At 39.9% G+C, this 20,377-nt stretch overlaps 2 protein-coding genes and 1 long non-coding RNA gene across 4 annotated transcripts; 2 read left to right on the top strand and 1 right to left on the bottom strand.

Moving 5' to 3' along the window:
• The first annotated feature begins 102 nt into the window (after positions 1-102).
• Positions 103-9,324, top strand: LOC132845024 (membrane-spanning 4-domains subfamily A member 12-like). Of its 2 annotated transcripts, XM_060869002.1 has the most exons (8): positions 172-362; positions 2,670-2,848; positions 3,106-3,216; positions 3,318-3,374; positions 6,792-6,932; positions 7,097-7,210; positions 7,438-7,527; positions 9,035-9,324. In XM_060869002.1, the coding sequence occupies exons 2-8, from the start codon at positions 2,699-2,701 to the stop codon at positions 9,110-9,112; spliced, it is 741 nt and encodes a 246-aa protein (XP_060724985.1). In that variant the 5' UTR covers positions 172-362; positions 2,670-2,698; the 3' UTR covers positions 9,113-9,324. The 2 variants fall into 2 exon arrangements, with proteins under 2 accessions (XP_060724986.1, XP_060724985.1); XM_060869003.1 differs by lacking the exons at positions 3,106-3,216; positions 3,318-3,374 and having other exon boundaries at positions 103-362.
• A 2,186-nt stretch (positions 9,325-11,510) lies between these two features.
• On the top strand, positions 11,511-15,521 carry LOC132845030 (uncharacterized). The gene is made up of 6 exons (XR_009648391.1): positions 11,511-11,946; positions 12,234-12,362; positions 12,801-12,918; positions 13,159-13,366; positions 13,524-13,627; positions 14,183-15,521. It is a non-coding gene; the product is annotated as an uncharacterized LOC132845030 (long non-coding RNA).
• A 2,483-nt stretch (positions 15,522-18,004) lies between these two features.
• LOC132845027 (endonuclease domain-containing 1 protein-like) lies at positions 18,005-19,265 on the bottom strand. The gene is made up of 2 exons (XM_060869008.1): positions 19,161-19,265; positions 18,005-18,857 (listed from the first exon to the last, which is right to left on the bottom strand). The coding sequence occupies exons 1-2, from the start codon at positions 19,248-19,250 to the stop codon at positions 18,267-18,269; spliced, it is 681 nt and encodes a 226-aa protein (XP_060724991.1). The 5' UTR covers positions 19,251-19,265; the 3' UTR covers positions 18,005-18,266.
• Between the last annotated feature and the right edge of the window lie 1,112 nt (positions 19,266-20,377).

The following is a 20,377-nucleotide window of genomic DNA, read 5'->3' as shown; positions in this document are numbered from 1 at the left end:
TTATTGTTTTTGGGTATCTTTGCTGGAGCTGTGTAAAGGTTACTCCAGGTCATGTATCTAGGCAGCACTGACTGTATTCGTACTTTCCTGCCGGGAACTGTGTAGTGAGCTGTAAGAAAAACAACAGCAGGTTTCTGGGCTTCTCTCTCTGGAGCTCCATTTCCTGTATCCAGTTTTAGTTTTTAATTTGTCTTGTGTCTGTGCTTGAACCAGAGGCAGAATATCTGCTTCACTGAGACCATAAACATTCTTTCAGAACAGAAGATAAAGGTGTGGTGTAGACACAGAAGTGTCTAAGAGAGACGGCAAGAGAGAGAGAGAGAGAGAGAGAGAGAGAGAAAGCACTGCTAAAAGGACAGAAGGTAAAATACGACTTTTTCTCTTTACTGAATTAACAAACTGAAGTAAAGTATTTCTGGGTTTTTAACAGACAAGTAACAGGATCAGTGTTTAATGTGTTCAGTTAGCGGTTTTTCCTCGGGTGAAATTTTACTTCCTCAAATTCACTTCCTCAATTCCTCATTCTAATACAGATTAACACAGATTATTAAAGAGATTAATAACGAATATAATAGAGATAATAATAAAGATTATAATATACATTTACAGCATTTAGCAGACACTTATCCAGAGTGACTTATATTTTTATTTCAGTTTATACACCTGAGCAATTGAGAGTTAAGGGCCTTGCTCAGAGGTTAAGGGCCTCGCTCAGAGGCCCTGCAGTGGCAACTTGGTGGACCTGGGATTCGAACCAATGACTTTCAGATCAGTAGTCGAACGCCTTAACCACCGAGCTACCACATTCCCTAATATAGATTACCCTATTAATCTAAACCCGCTAATATAGATTAATACAGATTATAAAATAGATAAATACAGATTATAAAACAGATCCTAATAGAGATTACAGTTTTTTTTTACAATCGCTATGACAGTTTTTTCAATTTTTCAAAGTTTTTTCAAAGTTTCCTAAACTCTTAACGCACCAACAGACCTAAAACACACAACTGGCAAAACGGTTAATTTCATGCTTAAAATCACACATTGTAAACTAAACCCCAAAACTAATTTTCAAAATACAATAATAAACTAACACAATACACTTTGTCTAACAAAACACTGCAAACATGTTTTAAAATCAAATAATTATTCAAAACACGAACACATGTTCTCTTCCAACAGGAACATTTAGTCAATCATAACACAATGACAAAAAAAACACTATCATCAGCTGAAATTACAGAAACTGCATTATTTTATGTGTCAGGTCTGCCCTTATACGATAGACAGTATATTGTATTGATCATAGGTCGTGTTTTGCACTGTAGTTTCTTTTGAAGCCTTTCTACATTTTGGTTTTATTTTGTTTAGTAAATGCATGCATTTTGTTTCTTTTGCTGACGAAATTCATTACAAAAAATTAATGACCATCTCAGAGTAGCTTTATAAAATGTACAGTTTATGTAAGAAATACAAACACAGAATTGCTGCAGTAAAGACTTTATTTGCAAAAGGACATTACTGCAAGATATACAAACAGAAAAAGCACCGGAATTATAATAAAAAAACAAAGTAATCTAATCTTCTGCATTTGGTCACATGTTCTCATCCACATCACACCTGATATCGTCTCTGGCAAGGCATTGTGGGAATGATAGCTCATGGTTTATGACATGGTCAATGATAGTAGCTCTTATTTGATCAGTTACCCTAGCTCTGGTCCTTCTTTGAGCGCCACCACGCATTCTAACTCCTCTCCCTCGTGCAGTCTTTCTTTCTTTCTTTCTTTCTTTCTTTCTTTCTCTCTCACTTTGTGTTGCTCTATATTGTTCCTTTTACACACAAGATCAGCCCAAAGAGTCCTCTTTTAGAACATACGATCATGCGATTGAAAACGTTCAAGCATTTTTAATTGGTGTTAACTGTATGCATTTTGTATCAAAACAACAAGAAATGTGTTAATTGTATAGCATACAAAGACGGATGTTGTGCTAACTGTGTTAAGAGTTTAGGAAACTTGTTAAATGGATTGAAAAAACTGTCATAGCGATTGTAAAAAAAATTGTAATATAGATTATAATACAGATACAATTATTTTTTAATTTGCTTTAAAATACTTTTACATGATGATAAAATGTTGCGAACCTTTACAGCTTATATATTATAAAATAAAACTACTAAAATGTTGTGCTAAATTGTCAAGAAAAAACAGAACTAGTAGTAGTAGTAATAATAATAATAATAATAATAATAATAATAATATTAATAATAACAATAATAATAATAATAATAATAATAATAATAATAATAATAATAATAATGTATATGTGTCAGGATGTAATTTCACCTGAAGACTCGTCGCTTACAACAGCACAAGGTTAACATTAGCATACTCCTCCTTTTGCTCTTTGTCTTCTCGAAACACATTTCTGGAAAAGGAGAAGATAATCTTCTCTGAAGACTTTAGAACTTTCTTGATGTTTCTGGATGAATTTGGTTCTGGAAGTTTCTGACAATACGGACCTTCGAGAGTTGTAACGAGTTTCTTGAGTCGAGTCCACATGTTCACGCTTAAGCAGAGAATAAACACCTCGGGATCAATAAGTGTTATTAAAACTCCTGTGTTTCCTTCAGTCTGTTTGTGAAAGTTTTTTTTTTGTTGTCAGATTAAAAGGTCAGACTTTGTGGTGTAAAGATGGCCAGCGTTCCTGTACCTGTCACTAATGTGGGAAGCGGCTACACCATCATCACTCATGTCCTTCCCTCATCTACAGCAGAACAGAATTCCACTCAGACACTCGGCCCACTGAGCAAGTTCCTGAAAGGAGAACCCAAAGCTCTGGGGGTGAATTACACAATTACATAATAATACAATCACACACAATTACACAATAACACAATCACAAAACACTTGCTCTTATAGTAGTAGTTGTGTAGTTATAGTGGTAGTTGGACCTGTACTTGCGTTAGTAGTTGTAGATTTTTGTGTTTATATACATTAGACACACAACAGTATTCATTAAAAAGATTTTTACAGATTTTTTAAATTACAATTGTGTGTGTTTGTTTGTGTGTTTGTGTGTGTGTGTGTTTTAAACTCAGACTGTCCAGATAATGATAGGTTTGTTGATGGTTTTGTTTGGTATCGTGTTGGCGCCCTACACTCTGACCATCGGCATAATCTCCGGAGTCGTCTTCTGGAGCCCGGTGTTTGTTAGTGTTCTTCAGTTTTTATGACATAAATATAAAAATATATAAAATGGTATTATTTCAGGATTCAAAAAATGTTTGTTTTTTTTCCCCCGTACTCGCAGCACATCATTTCCGGCTCTCTGGCTGTTTCAGCGAGCAACAAGTTAAACTCCTGTGTGGTACGACATGATTTCTGTTTCTTTTATCTGATGATATAGTTTTGGTTCTAAATGTCACTGTCAGGGTGGGTCAGAAGGAAGGACTCAAATGCAGGAGGCCGATGTAAATAATAAAAGTCTTTAATGAGCTTGACAAAATAATCAGGCAAAGCAGGCAAACACTCACCGCAAAGACCAATCTCTAATCCAGTACAGAGGCAGGCAAAGAATACAGGGCAGGCAAAAATACAGAGTAAAATAAAGTCCAATAATCCCGTACCCAGGCAGGCAGGGTAATACAGGGCAGGGAAAAACACAGAAACCAGAAATAAACAGAGTCAAACCAGGCAGGGCAGAACAGGAACAAGGCTGGATGAATCACAGTGCACAGGGCAAGCTGAGAAGACCATCTGGCAAGGAACTATGTGAAAGCCTTATATAGTCCTTATATAGTGCATAACACCTAAAATGGTCACCGCCCTGGAAGTGAAAATCCAAGATGGCCACCGAACTGGAAGTAGTGTAGCAAACCAGGGAGTGTGGACAGAGTGCTGACAGTACCCCTCCCTCCACGGGTCGTCTCATGACGTCTCTCTAGGCTGGTCAGTATGGTCACGATCGAACTGTGTGATGAGGTCAGCATCCAAAATGTGGCATGTCGGAACCCAGGAGCGCTCCTCCAGACAGTAACCCTCCCAAACCAGATACTGTAATCCCCTACTGCAACGACTGGAATGCAGGAGCCATTGAACAGTGTAAGCAGGGCTCCCATCAATGAACCGGGCGGGTGGAGAGGGTCTGGTGGAGGGAACCAGCCAGCAGGCTTGAACCGGCTTGAGTCTAGAGACATGGAAGCTAGGGTAAATATGTAGGATTCTAGAGCTTGAGTCTGACTGCCACTGGATTGAGCACCTTGGAGATGGGAAAAGGGCCAACAAAGCATGGGGCAAATTTCCTGCAGGCAACCTTAAGCGGCAGGTCTCTGGTGGATAGCCAAACCCTCTGACCAACATGATAAGGGGGTGCCGGACAGCACTTGTGATTGGCCCACCGGGCGTAGCTCCTAGAAGCACTGAGGAGGACCGCACAAGCTTTTCTTCAGACACGTCAGCAACATTCCTTCTGCAAGGGCAGAAGGAACTGAGGCCTCCCTTTCCTGATTGGAGAACAGTGGAGGCTGGTATCCATATGCAGCCTGGAAGGGAGAGAGACCTGTGGCTGCTGATGGCAGGGAGTTGTGGGTGTATTCCACCCACACCAGGTTAAAGGACCAGGATGTAGGTTCTTGGAACACAGGATGCAAAGTCCTTTTTCAAAACTGTAGTTCCTGGTTTAACCGCTCAGTTTGTCCATTAGACTGAGGATGGAACCCAGAAGACTGTGCTGGAAACACTCTCTCCAGATGTTAGAGGTGAACTGAGGACCATGATCAGATACAATGTTATGTGGGAGGCCATGCAGGCAAAAGACATGCTGGAGCATGAGCAGAGCTGTTTTCTTGGCTGACGGAAGTTTGGGCAATTCAATGAAATGGGCAATCTTGGAGAATCGATCCACCATGATGGTGGTGAGCCCAGCTGGGGTGTCTTATTCTGAGCGCAGACAGGACATGCCGCCACAAACTCCCGGACATCCTTCTTTATCTTAGGCCACCAGAAGGGCTGCTGGAGGACTGACAAGGTGCAGGAAGAGCCAGGGTGACAGAACAGGTGAGAGCTGTGGCACCATTGTAGGACTTGGGAGAATAGATGGTCCGGAATGAACAGCCTTCCCTCTGGACAGCCTTCTGGAACTAGTGCTGCCATTCCTCCAGGGCCAACTTGACGGCCAAGAGTTCCCGTTCACTTATAGGATATTTACGTTCAGCCTGGCTGAGGCACCTTGAGAAGAAAGCACAAGGATTGAGCCGATTGGCTTATCGTTGAGACAGAATGGCCCCCAAGCCAACATCAGATGCATCCACCTCGACAATAAACTGCTGGTCTGAGTCAAGGAGAGCCAGAATGGGAGCTGTTGTGAATGGGAGGCCCTTGAGTCTGGTGAAAGCTTGCTCAGCTTCAGGATTCCAGCTGAAGGCTTGAAGTGTGGAGGTTAGCCGGTGTAGGGGGCAAATCTTGTTTAGGGAGTCAAAAATCTTGCGAAGCTCTCTGCTGAACGGTACATAGGAAAAGCAGAGAGTTGACTGGCGTTCCCAATTGGTGATTGCCCACTGTCTGGCCTTGCCAGTCAGCAGCGAGACAACATAAGCCACCTTGGAGCGATGTGATGGGAAAACAGAGGGCTGCACACTGCATAAGGAACGGCCGGCACATTCCTGGTTCTCCGGAGAAACGCTCAGGGTGAGGCAGATGTGGCTCCTGGGCTGGAGTCGATACGGGAGGGGCTGAAAAAGTCCCGAGATCCACAGGTGCAGAGGTGACTGAACTGGAGAGAGCACTAAGCCGGTGGATGAGTTCAATGGTGGCCTTTGTAAGGTCAGTTATCTGCTTATCATGGGCCACGGTGGTCTGAGCCAGGTTCCCGAGGCGGGCCGTCAGGTCTGGTACGTCTGCTGAGTCCATAACTGGCCAGATGGTACTGTCAGGGTGGGCCGGAAGGGAGGACTCAAATGCAGGACACCAATGTAAATAATTAAAGTCTTTAATAAGCTTGACAAACATTCAGCTTAAAGATCAGTCTCTAATCCAGTACAGAGGCAAGCAAAAACAAAGAGTGAAATACAGTTCAATAAGCCAGTACACAGGCAGGCAGGGTAATACAGGGCAGGCAAAAACATAGAAACCAGAAACAAACAGAGTCAAACCAGGCAGGGCAGAACAGGAACAAGGCTGGATGAATCACAGTGCACAGGGCAAGCTGAGAAGACCATCTGGCAAGGAACCATGTGAATGCAGCGTCCTTAAATAGTACCTAACACCTAAAATCCATTACATGATAAGTGAAAATCCAAGATGGCCACCGACCTGGAAGTAGTGTAGCAAACCAGGAAGTGTGGACAGAGTGCTGACAGTCACTGTAACAAACACTGACGTGAACACAAACAGTACAGAATAAGAAACAAAACCAGGAAACAAACAAACAGTGACAAAGATTCAAACGTGATTAAAGGTAAACAGTAATGAATTTTTAATAAAATGTAAGTAAACAACACAACATTTCCACATAGGCAGAATGTTTCAGTAAACAAGCAAACAAACAAACAAACAAATAAATAAATAAATATTCAAATAATCAAATACAATAAATTAGTCTATATTTGCCTAAGATATAATAAAATACTATTTTCCTACAATCTTTTTATAGTTAAATTTTCTAATTTTGACAAAAACAAATAAACAAATAAACAAACACTGCTGACAGTGGAAACTTTCTAAAAGTCTAAAGCATGTATGCAAACTTATGTATTTATTGATTGATTTCTTGATGTTTTTCTCTCAGGTGAAGGCCACATTGACACTGAATATTTTTAGCACGCTATCTGCAGGAATCACCATCATCATCCTGATCATGGATCTGATTTTTGGGAGTTTAGGATACTGCTACTATGACTACAATTACAGATGCAACTACGCCTTAGAGGTTTGATTTATTTGTTTGTTGTTATTTGATCATGAGGTGTGTAAGAATAAAAAATATATAAACTTTCGTAATCGTGAAATATATTTTAGGAATATTGTGATACAAAAAAAATTGACTTGAAGTGTAAGGATGGTTTTTGATGGTGATGGTGATGTTTATTTCAGGGCATGGGGAAGGGAATATCTGGAGTTCTGCTGGTTTTCACTCTGCTCCAGTTCTGCATCTCTATCGCACTTTCAGCCTTCACCTGCAAAGCCACCTGCACCAGTGAACCGACTGTGAGTATAAAGAAGAAGAAAAGCATTTCATCTTTCTGACCTTTCACTTTATTCTCCTTGATACCTGAATGGATGATGCTGCTGCTAGTTTGTTACTGGTTACAACATGGTTACTGTTGTGTACTTTATACAGTGTTATTGTGTAACTTTAAAGTTGTGTGTGTGTGTGTGTGTGTGTGTGTGTGTGTGTGTGTGTGTGTGCGTGTGTGTGTTTGTGTGTGATACAGCTGAACATCATCAACGTGGTTCCGAATCCTGAGAGTTTTGCTCCTAGTAATCCTGTGAACAACCCTTTCCCACCTCATCACACTCAGCTGGTAAGAGAAACCCACAGCTGAAACCCACAGCTGAAACCCACCATAAGGTTCTGAAACCTTTTTGCCCCAAAATTGAGAAATAATCTTAGCAATAAAATGACAAATCAGATGTAAATAATCCAGTGCTTTCCTGGAACATTTTACCAGTGTTGTATAAAGTACTAGAAAGCAATACTTGAGTAAAAGTACAAGTATCGTAGTAGAAAAAGACTTTGGTAGAAGTGAAAGTCACCTTTTAAAATATTACTCAAGTAAAAGTCTTAAAGTATCTGATATTTACTGTACTTAAGTATCAAAAGTCATTTTCTGATATTTAATGTACTTAAGTATTTGAAGTAAAAGTAAAAAGTAAAATTTCAGTGATTTTCTGTAGGCATAAGAGCAGGGGCGGTTCTAGGGTTTCATCTTTAGGGGGTTTTAGCCCTCAGTGAGAATTTAAAACAAGAAGAGTTTTATATTATATATTATATGACTACATAGTAAGCCAAAAGTTATGGTATTATTAAATGGCAAAAGTGGACACCAAAATTTTATGCATGATTTATGCCAGTTTTGAATCAAATCAGTTTATGTATGTGTGCATTCTCTACAAACAGTGTGTCCAATTAATGCAGTCATTAATAAAAAAAAATATTCACAAGACAAAGACCAAATCAATAAATGTTATTTTTATTTAGTATTGATATTGCATTAATATTTTGTTTGTGCTATCAACTCTGGTAATAAGAATAGTGGTTGCTTTTGGTTGCCGCCATTATAGATAAATGCCTCCAGCTCTGACTGCGCATGCACGCTGCGCGTGTCTGTGCTTCTCCATAGAGCGTGCGGACGTGCAGTGATTCGTGCGGACGTGCGTAATGCAATCTAGGAGCAGTGATTCGCCAAACCTCCCTTATTGCAGTCGCACACATTTCTTCTGATTTTATTTTGTAACGAAGATGCTTAGTGGAAATATAACGGAGTAAAAGTATTCATTTTATCTAGGAAATGTAGTGGAGTAAAAGTTTACGTAAATTTAAATAGCGAAGTAAAGTACAGATACGTGAAATTTTTACTTAAGTACAGTAACGAAGTATTTTTACTTCGTTACATTACAACAGTGCATTTTACCTTTAGCCAAACAATACAGATTTGGATGTCTCCTGTCTCTGCACTTAATTCGTCAGTAGCTGTTTCTACTACCGGTTGCCATAGTAACAGCTTTTATCAGCTAGCGTTCTGCTTGACAACAAATATTTTTTTTGCAGCAAAAACAAAAAGTTCTGGAGGGAGGTTTAGAGTTTGTGTATAGAGTTTAGAAGAGTTTATCATAAAATATACAACATAAACTATTTAATCTACTGGAAATCATGTTATATTTTATATTTATATTTATCTCTAACACTGTAGGATTAACAACAATAATTATTATTTATCTTTGAAATTAATCATTTACTCATTAGCGATCAAAGCTAAGAACAATTCCAGCAAGTTTTTAATGATTTATTGATTATTGTTGTTTTCACAGGGGGTCAATACGATGCACGGCGTCACCATGGCTACAGCAGCCGGGGGAAATCCTCCGGCGTACAGCGAGAAAATGTAACCAGACCACAGAGAAGGAATAAAAATTAAAAAACGTTCATTTACACTTTAACTCAATAACACAATCCCACTGACCAGAAAACACACAATCAAGGACACTGAAAGCCTACATCACACACACATCACACACTATACACATCACACACACATCACACACACTATATACATCACACACACATCACACACTATACACATCACACCCACTATACACACCACACACACTATACACCTCACACACTATACACATCACACACACACATTATACACATCACACACACTATACACACACTACACACATCACACACATTACACACACTATACACATCACACACACTATACACATCACACACACTATACACACCACACACACTATACACATCACACACTATACACACACTATACATATCACACACACATCACACACTATACACATCACACACACTACAAATTATTGCTTCTAGATCTTCTATGCTCAAAAATTCCAAAAATAAAGATGATTAACATAATTCGTCATCTTTTGAGTTGAATTTCTCACATAAACAGCTGTGCAGATTTATTTTAGAAATAAACTTCATTTTTGTTCTCTAATCTTAAACAAAATAAAAAGATTAAATATCAAACATGAAGCTGCTGTGTTCTGCACTCTGATTGGTGTTCAGGTGTTGATTAATTCTAAGAGCAGCTCTGACTGTAGATCAGGTTTAGCAAGTCAAGTCAAGAAGCTTTTATCATCATTTCGTCTGAAATGTTAGACAGTGTGTGCAAAGAGCAAAAAAATGTGCAAAAACAGCATGTAAACAGGTTGATGTATATATATAGGAAGTGTGTGTAATTGGTGTAGATCAGTGCAGTCCATACAGGTGATGATGTGTGTGTATGTTGTGCTCAGTACAGTTCAATTTCAGTTATTAAGGAGTCTGATGGCTTTCGGGAAGAAACTATTACACAGTCTGGTCGTGAGGGCCAGAATGCTTCGTTACCTTTTTCCAGATGGCAGTAGGGTGAAGAGTGTGTGTGAGGGGTGTGTGGGGTCATCCACAATGCTGTTGGCTTTGCGGATGCAGCGTGTGGTGTAAATGTCCATGATAGAGGGAAGAGAGGCTCCAATGATCTTCTCAGCTGTCCTCACTATCCGCTGCAGGGTCTTGTGATCTGAGATTGTGCAGTTCCCAAACCAGACAGTGATGCAGCTGCTCAGGATGCTCTCAATGTTCCCTCTGTAAAAAGTAGTCAGGATGGAGGGAGGGAGATGTGGATTTCTCAGCCTTAGTTTTATCAACATTCAGAGACAGGTTGTTGGCTCTACACCAGGTAGTTAGCTGTTGCACCTCCTCCCCAGGTCTGTGGCAATGGCATCGTCCGTGGAGCGGTTTGGACGATACGCGAACTGTAGGAGGTCCAGGGAGGGTTTTAACTGAGTCTTGATGTACCTCATGACGAGCTTCTCGAAGCACTTCATAACGATGGGTGTGAGTGTCACGGGACAATAGTCATTGAGGCAGGAGACTTCTTTGGGACAAGGACAATGCCCTGCCACATGCGCCGGGTGTCTCTGCTGCCCTGGAAGTGGCTGTGGATTGCCTGGGCGTGCACATTGCCTCTCTGATGGCTTGAGACAGTTTGGCCATTGCTGTTTTTAGGGCCACCCTGTCCCCTGTTCTGAAGGCTAGGTCGCTAGTCTTTAGCAGCGCACGCAGTTTAGCAGTCATCCACGGCTTCTGGTTGAAGTGTGTGGTGATGGTCTTAGAGACGGTCACGTCATCAATGCACTTGCCAATGTAGCTGGTCACTGATGACGTGTACTCCCCCAGGTTGATGGTGTCGCCATTGGTTGCAACCTCCCTGAAGATGTTCCAGTCAGTGCACTCAAAGCAGTCCTGAAGAGCAGAGGTGGCTCCTGCTGGCCATGTTTTCACCTGCTTTAGAACTGGTTTAGAGCGTCTGAGTGCTGGAAATTATATTATAATATATTAATGTACCCACACCTTATAGTTTCCATAGCAACAGCTGGTTTCTGAATTGTCTACAACAGACAGGTCACATAAACAGATAAAAAAAATGTGTGTGTAATTGTTGATATGGTGAAGGTTTCCAGTGTCAGTGCTGCATAACATTCAGAAGAGAGAGAGAGAGAGAGAGAGAGAGAGAGGGGAGAGAGAGAGTGAGAGAGAGAGACAGAGAGGGAGAGACAGAGACAGAGAGGGAGGAGAGAGAGAGAGAGACAGAGAGGGAGAGACAGAGAGCGAGAGAGAGAGAGAGAGAGACAGAGAGGGAGAGACAGAGAGAGAGACAGAGAGAGAGAGAGAGAGAGAGGGAGAGACAGAGACAGAGAGAGAGAGAGAGAGAGAGAGGGGAGAGAGACAGAGACAGAGAGGGAGGAGATAGAGAGAGAGAGAGAGAGCGAGAGACAGAGAGGGAGAGGGAGAGAGGGAGAGACAGAGACAGAGAGAGAGAGAGGGGAGATAGAGAGAGACAGAGAGGGAGAGACAGAGACAGAGACAGAGAGGGAGGAGAGAGAGAGAGAGAGAGAGAGAGAGAGAGAGAGTGTGACTCACTCCACATTGGGTGAACTTTAGCTCCTCCTGCACTTTCACTACTCAAAAAACAGCTCACAAACTTCATCTTGCCAACATTCAGTGCAGTGATCAAGTCCAACCTGCTCGTCCTCAGTGTCTTTAACTCATTGTGAAGTACACACTCTGTACCTGTGTGTTATTAAACCTCTTACTACACCTCTAAACCTGAGAAGAGTCTGCTAAGTATGTTTTAAATATATCTTGTGGCTTTAGTTAATTCATCTGTGATTGAGCACTGAAGAGATTTTTTTAGTTTCAGGTATGTCGCTTAACTGCTTTGTATTTTTGTCATATATATATATATATATATTTTAAATAAAGTTCTACTTTTTAATATAAACACGAGAGAAAAGGCTTTAAATTTAATGATTTATTCATCACATAGAGTGAGACCCGAACATGGTGTTTATAGGACTATAGAACAGTGTTTTATATAAATATCTTAAATTATACATGTCAAATTGATTATGTTTTTATTTTATTAAACTGTGTGTGTGTGTGTGTGTGTGTGTGTGTGTGTGTGTGTGTGCATGCAAACAAATGTAGGTGTAACATGTGATAGCAAATATAATGCCTCAGAGAGACAAAGTGTTTTTGCAGGAGAAGACATGAAGCATCCTCCACTATACACACTCATCCTGCTTGTCGCGTTCCTCCACTACGGCTCCTCTTCAGGTGTGTGTGTGTGTGTGTGTGTGTGTGTGTGTGTGTGTGTGTGTGTGTGTGTGTGATTTCACATTAAGGAGTTTGTTATTCACTTTGTAAGTGTTTGATGTCAGTAGAAGTGTTTTGTTTGTTTCCTTTAGTCTTTAAGAGTAATTGTAAGAGTTTTTAGGAGCGACTGAAGCTCCAGTAATTCAACTGTAAAATGTAAGACTGCAAAATTGAAGACAATCATTTAATCATTTATCAGAGTTTAGTAGTAGTTTGTGCCTCAGTGTTTTAAATCTGATATTTGATTTTTATTTAAGTGTCTTTTTGTCCTGCCTACAGTGAGTCATACATAACGTGTTGTATTGCTGTGTGTGTTTGCAGGTCTGTTGTGTATTTCTGTATGTTAAATGTTAATATAATGTGTTGTGTGTGTGTGTGTGTGTGTGTGTGTGTGTGTAGACAGTGATGATCAGTGTGTACCTCTGTTTGTGACTGTTGGGGAAACAGCCATCATCAACTGCAGCATCACAAAGAAAGATCAGGACGGAGTTTTTTTGTACAGACGGCGAGATGAGAAGTAAGCTTTGTGTTGTCATCAGTAGGAACGATCTCACACACACACACACACACACACACACACACACACACACACACACACACAGGAGAACGTTACACACTACACATCATTATATTATGTCAAAAATAAAACAGAACATAATGTGTAATAACAAAATGTGTAAAAGAGAAATGTACCACTCTGGTCATATGTACACCAGGTCAGCGTTATGTTTTATACTGTTTAATCCTCCCTGTACAGAAGCAGAGAGGAAACCATGTCGTACTATTTTAAAGACGGAACCTTTACCCCTGAGAAAAACTTCAAAGGCCGACTGGAGACTAATAAGGAAATTTCTCTGTGTCCATGAAGAACATGAGCGAGCACGACGGTGGAGTTTACTGGTGTCAGTTTAACCAACGTGATGTAAATACCATCAGTCAGCGGACGTGTCTGTTAGTGCAGTCTGGTAAGCAGCTTCAGTGTTATCACTTTATCTCAAGAGGATTTAAACAAAAGATGTATTAACAATATACTGTATATATCTAAAATAACTAAAATAATATATCTGCACAATTATTATTCTTGGCCTAATGTGTGTGTGCGTGTGTGTGTGTGTTTTACAGGAATCATACTGATATACAAAGAGGAAACGAAACTGAACCACTTTATCTACTCGGGTGTGATTGGTGGGCTGTCATTCATCATTCTGATCCTGCTGATTGTACTGGTACACACACACACACACACACACACACACACACACACACACACACACACATGTGTTCACTTCCTAAACACTGTTGGGTGTTCCTTTATAGACCTTTGCCTGCTCATCACGAAGATCTCATCCAGATTTAGAACCGTTTCATTGATATCTTCAATTTCATATTTTTTCTTATATTTGTGTCCAAAAATGTTCGTTCCTGTTAGAGACCTATGAACAATTTTTTGTGCATGAAATCAGTCCAGACGGAAGCTGTTTTGTGGACGTATGCAGCCGTAGCCAGCGTGACACAGACGCATTAGATTAATGTAGACTTTATAGGAAGCTAACTTTTCAAAAAAATTGTTGTGCGTGCTGTAATTTTCTGTTCTCTCTCTCTCTCTTCCCCTCTGTCTTTACTCCCTCTCCCTCTCTCTCTCTCTCTCTCTCTCTCTCTCACACACACACTCTCTGTTTCTCTCTCTCTCTCTCTCTCTCTCTCTCTCTCTCACACACACTCTCTGTTTCTCTCTCTCTCTCTCTCTCTCTCTCTCTCTCTCTCTCTCTCTCTCTGTACAGGTAAAGCAGTGTTATGATCGTGGACATTACACACAGAAGCAGCAGCCCACTTCTAACGGTGTGGATGAGGTCATGCGTGAACACACTAGAAAAGCACTCATTAACCCTGCGTAAGAATCGACCCAGAGATAAACACATTTTGATTTATGTTAATGATTTGTGCTTACACTTTGTGATTCAGATTCACTGACACTATGTGATTCACTAACACTGTTATTCACTAACACTGTGATTCACCGACACTATGTGATTCACTAACACTGTGATTCACCGACACTATGTGATTCACTAACACTGTGATTCACCGACACTATGTGATTCACTAACACTGTGATTCACCGACACTATGTGATTCACTAACACTGTGATTCACCGACACTATGTGATTCACTAACACTGTGATTCACTGACACTATGTGATTCACTAACACTGTGATTCACCGACACTATGTGATTCACTAACACTGTTATTCACTAACACTGTGATTCACCGACACTATGTGATTCACTAACACTGTGATTCACCGACACTATGTGATTCACTAACACTGTGATTCACCGACACTATGTGATTCACTAACACTGTGATTCACCGACACTATGTGATTCACTAACACTGTGATTCACCGACACTATGTGATTCACTAACACTGTGATTCACCGACACTATGTGATTCACTAACACTGTGATTCACTGACAGTATTTGATTCACAAACACTGTGATTCACTGACACTATGTGATTCATTAACACTGTGATTAACTGACAATATATGATTCACTAACACTGATTAAAACAGAGATTATGTTTCAGATCTCACACACACACAAACTCATAATATTTGTTCATTTAAAACTGCATATATGTGTGTGTATGAGCAACATAAAGATGAGTTTACATTAACACTAACCCTTTTCTTTACTGTAATCCACAGATCATGGTTATCAGTGTTGTAATGTAACGGAGTATCTGTACTTTACTTCGCTATTTAAATTTATGTCAACTTTTACTCCACTACATTTCCTAGATAAAATGTCTACTTTTACTCCGTTATATTTCCACTAATCATCTTCGTTACTCGTTTCTACAAACTAAAATCAGAAGAAATGTGTGTGACTGCAATAAGGGATGTTTGGTGAATCACTGCTCCTAGATTACATTACGCTCCGCACGCACTACGGAGAAGCACAGGGACGCGCAGCGTGCACGCGCAGTCAGAGCTGGAGGCGTTTATCTATAACGTTAATCTGGTGAAAGCCGCAAAGACGGCAACCAAAAGCAGTGAAATGTCACTATTCTTATTACTAGAGTTGTAGCACAAACAAAATATTAATGCAAACAATCCGTTCAATATTAAATAAAAATAACATTTATTGATTTGGTCTTTGTCTTGTGAATATTAGTTTATTAGTGACTGCATTCATTGGACACACTGTTTGTAGAGAATGCACACATACAAATGCACACGTTTTGCCATTTTAAATAATACCATAACTTTTGGATTACTATGTAGTCATTATAATATATAATATAAAACTCTTCTTGTTTTAAATTCTCACTGAGGACTAAAAACCCCCTAAAGATGAGACCCTAGAACCGCCCCTGCTCTTATGTCTACCGAAAATCACTGAAATTTTACTTTTTACTTTTACTTCAAATACTTAAGTACATTAAATATCAGAAACTTTAAGACTTTTACTTGAGTAATATTTTAGAAGGTAACTTTCACTTCTACCGAAGTCTTTTTCTTGTACGATACTTGTACTTTTACTCAAGTATTGCTTTCTAATACTTTATACAACACTGATGGTGATACAGGAAGCGTTGGTTGGTTAGATCCTTAACATTAAAACTTTATCACAAATTCATTAAAACTGCAAGTTACTATAGAAATGAGTTTATTAATATAAACCTGTAGTACAGACAGAGCTGCTGTTAGAGAGACTTCATCAACACCTGACCACCAATCAGAGTCCAGAACTCAACAGCAGCTCTGTGGTATTTCTGTATATGGCATTCAGAGGATATTTCCTGTAGCATCAGATTTATGAGAAGGGATGTAGTGTAGTGTAGTGTAGTGTGGTGTAGTGTAGTGTAGTGTAGTGTAGTGTTGTGGTAAGTGCCCTAAATTCTGACCCGCACCTCTGCACGGTGGAACATCTTCTCTGACATCAAGCTGCACCACCGAGTTCACCACATGGACCCTGAGCTGTGGCACTCCACAGTGTGGAATCTACAGCATAGACACAACTCCTCACCAGGGTGTCGCCACACATGCTGGACACCATCTGAGCCAAAGAAGTTTATTTTAGTCTTATCAGACCACAGGACATCATTCTATTAATTCATGCTCTTGTAAGTTGTCTTCAGTAAACTGTTTCCAGGCTTTCTTTTGAGCCAGATTCAGAAGAGGCTTCTGGGACGACGGCCATGCAAACCGACTTGTTGCAGTCTGAGCAGTGACAAGCTGACCTTCTGTTTCTGTAACCTCTAAAGCAATGCTGGAAGCCAACTTCTCCGATCGACCCTTGCGAGGCCTGTTCTGAGTGGAACCCATCTTGGGAAACTTTTGTATGACCCTGGCCACTGTACTGTAACTCAGTTTCAGGGTGTTACTGATCTTCTTATAGCCGAGGCCATCTTTGTGGAGAGCAACAATTCTACTTCTCAAATCTTCTTTGCCATGAGGCACCATGTTAAACATGCAGTGTTGACATTATGAGAGAATTGTACTCAAAGCAACAAATTTTAACTGCTTTAATACAAGATAAACAAATTTGTATCTAAAAGACCTCTGGGGAAGCGTTGAGTGATTCCGAATAACAGACGCAAGGATTCTAAAATCAAAATTAGTTTTAAAAAGAAGCACAGAAGTAATAAATCTCGTCGAATCAAACACAACAGAAAGCAGCTAAACAGTTTTTAACATCATGGATTTCTTACACAGTCTGTACCCAGAGTGTACAAAGTCAGAATTGTACATATTCACACTATTATATACTCAAACGAGTATTGAAAATAATAATGTTTTACAAAAAATAAAGGTAATGAATAAGGATTGTATGAATCATCATCGCTTTTAGGGGGTGAAGAAGATGGGGAAACAAAGTGAGTAGGTGGTGTGGGAGGGTAAGAACCTTTAGATCATTTTATAGCAGATATTTTACGGTGAACATCTCCATTAGGTATTGTTGAAAACGGTATGTTTAATATAGCTGTAGTGTGTAATAACTCTTTCAGCCCTAAAGGTTTCCTTTCATCAGATACTTTATGAGGGGCTCAAAGAGCTGCTTTAACCTGGATAAAGGCCCATTGGTGTGACTCCATCAGCTGGAGCCGACTGAGTGAGGTCAGATAGATGGCTGGTGATTATTATAGAAATATAATGGGATAACAGTGAGACAGCCCTTGATGGTGTTGGGTTTTGGGTAGAAGGAAATCACATATCTCAAGGATCTCAGATGATCAGTGCTGCTATAATAATGTCATCCATACAGACAGGAATTTGTGTGAAGGTGGAGATTCTGTTCATGAGCTGTTGAAATGTGACCAGGACACCAACACAAAGGAAAAGAGAGAAGGACAAACTGATGTACACTGAAGAGTGAAAAGCAAAGACTTCATACTGAAAACTGGAGTTTAGGAAATCTACTAATATCTCTTTTCCATGTAAAAGCAAACTTGTCTAAGCAAACAAGTAGATTGGTGTTGGAGGAGTGTCAAAGACAGGACATTAATTATCTAAAGTTCTCCTGAAATGACTGTTGGACTAACAATAATAAACCTTGTTATAAAATAAAACAATACAAATGCTCCTCAGTGTTCCTGGGAAAGGTCTGAAATTTTATTAGTAGAGAAATAAATGTAAATAAAACATGATTACACAAGAGTTTATAGCTGTACACTGTACACTGTAGTGAAATGTCGCCACCTGCTGGACCATTTAGATCATGGGGGAGATGATTGTCAAGAGAATTTTATCTTTAGAAGAACCAGCTATTTTTATTATTGTTAGTATCATGATGATTATTATTAGAATCCTGAAAGCAGCTGGAGTTTCAGGACTGAGAAACTCGGACTGTACTCAAGTCAAACACAAATCACCAAATACTTTGAAATCCTGATTATACAGACTGCTGAGGCGACTGTTCAGCATATCAACACTCAAACGAGTTATTTCATAAGATTTGGGGTTCGGTTCGTTTTGCCGAGCAAGGTAGGCTCTCGAAATTGTAGTGGTCGGATTGATGTAACAACAGAACGCAGTCCAGTAAAAACTGGGAATGTTAACACCTTGAACAATTGTCTTATCTTTATTATTATTATCATTTCTCCTTATGGATATCCAATTATTCCCTGGAACTACTCCAGTCACTATAAAAGCCTTGATTCTATAGTTTTGTCTGCACTCTCTCTGTATCTCTGCCCTCATCGGTGTCTCTACTTCTGCTTCCCATTCTCCATTACTGTTATTTGTTTGTGGTGCTATATTGGTAAATGTGAAGGTGGAGTCTGCCTGATTCTGATAAACAGCATATTGCTTTGGAAACACATGACCTCTAGTATAAGGAATTCTACTCTCTATATAGTCTCTGTTCACAGCCTGGTTAAGAAACTCGTCCATCTCATCATTGGTGATCTCCCTCATTTCTGGACCGTTGCTCATGTTTTCCAGCTGTTATGAAGAAAGACAAAGGAGGTGTCAGTCAGTGAAAACTCATAAATACGTTATTTACTGGAGTCGGAGTCAAAGAGAGTTTGTAAAAAAAGGATTTCAGTGATGTTTAACTCATGAACTGAACACTTCATTGTGAAGCAGAAAATGAGATGAAATAATGAATTGACTCAGTGACTGATTCTTACAACTGAGTGACTCATTCAAAAACAACTGAATCGTTTGCAAAGAAATTATATGTAATGATTTGCTAAAGTTTTTTTTTAGAACAGTCAAACTCTGAGTGTCAAACACTTCACTTACCTGTGGTTCATTTTTCCACTCTTCATTCTGAACCGTCTGTTTTTCCCCTGAGAAGGTGTAGGCTGAGTAGACGGGGATCCTACGGATCATACAGCGTAGCAAATGTGTAGCTGCTGTTCAGGCGCTGACAAATCTGCTTATACTGAGAGTCTTTGAAAACAGTCGGGGTGATGATTTGTTTTCCATTTTAGGCTTCGGATGAAGAACTTGGAACAAAAAGACTTTCAAAAATTCGTCACAACCTCCATCAGGGTCAGTGACGAGAAAGAGGAGAGCAGGAGCACCAGAGCGAAAAGCTTCATCCTGACACACGGTGGAGGAGTGTGTGATGAGGAAGAGTGTGTGAAGTTGATCTCAGGAGAGCTGAAATCTTCATGGGACAAAATAGCAGAAGAATTCTCAGATACAGAGCTTCAACTCACAATCAATCAATCACAAACAAATTATTTCTTGATTTATACAATTGAGGATTAAGGGCCTTGCCCAGGGGCCCAGCTGTAGCAGCTTGATGGACCTGGGATTTGAACTCATGACCTTCTGATCCAGCACCTTAAAGACTGAGCTACCACATCCCTGAGCACTACTAATGGATCTGTTAATCAGACTTGGCCTGGAATCCATCTAAAATGTATGAGCATTTCACACTTACTGAGAGAGAAGAAGTGAGAGAGAGAAAGCGAGAGAGAGAGAGACAGACAGAGAGAGAGAGAGAGAGAGAGAGAGAGAGAGATTTTCTCACCACAAGCTGCTGGAACTTGATGCTGGAGTTCAGTAGAAGATGTGAGATGATCACAGGAGGAGATCTTTGTACAGAGATCTTTATCTGTAGAAGAACCGTCTGGTCTCTCGCTCTCCTGTCTCAGATACTCACCTTTTTATAACACTGCTGTCACGTGTTACAGTGGGGTTAATAATGAAACTAAGACCTTACACACATCAGCACTGCCAAGTCTCTCAGTGTTTCACAGACGTTCCACAACAGAACTGTAATTATAAACAGATAAAGTGTCTGATGGTCATTCAGAAACTTTTTAAACTGAATAACACTGAGTTGTTCTGGTGTAAGAGGAATAACACACTTGTGGATGTGTTGTTATGGGAAAATTTGGATTATTGGATTATATATGGAATATTTTCCTGTAATTTTCCAGTAAACTGCTGGAAATTGTCATTTAGCCGATTCTTACATCCAAAACAAATACGTTGCAAATAAAAGT

This window comes from Tachysurus vachellii, chromosome 4, assembly GCF_030014155.1.
Source record: "Tachysurus vachellii isolate PV-2020 chromosome 4, HZAU_Pvac_v1, whole genome shotgun sequence".
NCBI classification, from domain to species: Eukaryota; Metazoa; Chordata; class Actinopteri; order Siluriformes; family Bagridae; genus Tachysurus; species Tachysurus vachellii.
The sequence above is the reverse complement of the archived record's forward strand: the minus strand, read 5'-3'. Positions and strand labels throughout refer to the sequence as shown.

Coding starts and splice junctions, on each gene's coding strand:
- LOC132845027 (XM_060869008.1), bottom strand. CDS start 19,250: ATGATCCGTAGGATCCCCGTCTACTCAGCCTACACCTTCTCAGGGGAA. Junction 18,858..19,160: donor AGTGGAAAAATGAACCACAG/GTAAGTGAAGTG, acceptor TCTTCATAACAG/CTGGAAAACATGAGCAACGG.
- LOC132845024 (XM_060869002.1), top strand. CDS start 2,699: ATGGCCAGCGTTCCTGTACCTGTCACTAATGTGGGAAGCGGCTACACC. Junction 2,849..3,105: donor GAGAACCCAAAGCTCTGGGG/GTGAATTACACA, acceptor TTTTAAACTCAG/ACTGTCCAGATAATGATAGG. Junction 3,217..3,317: donor TCTTCTGGAGCCCGGTGTTT/GTTAGTGTTCTT, acceptor CCGTACTCGCAG/CACATCATTTCCGGCTCTCT.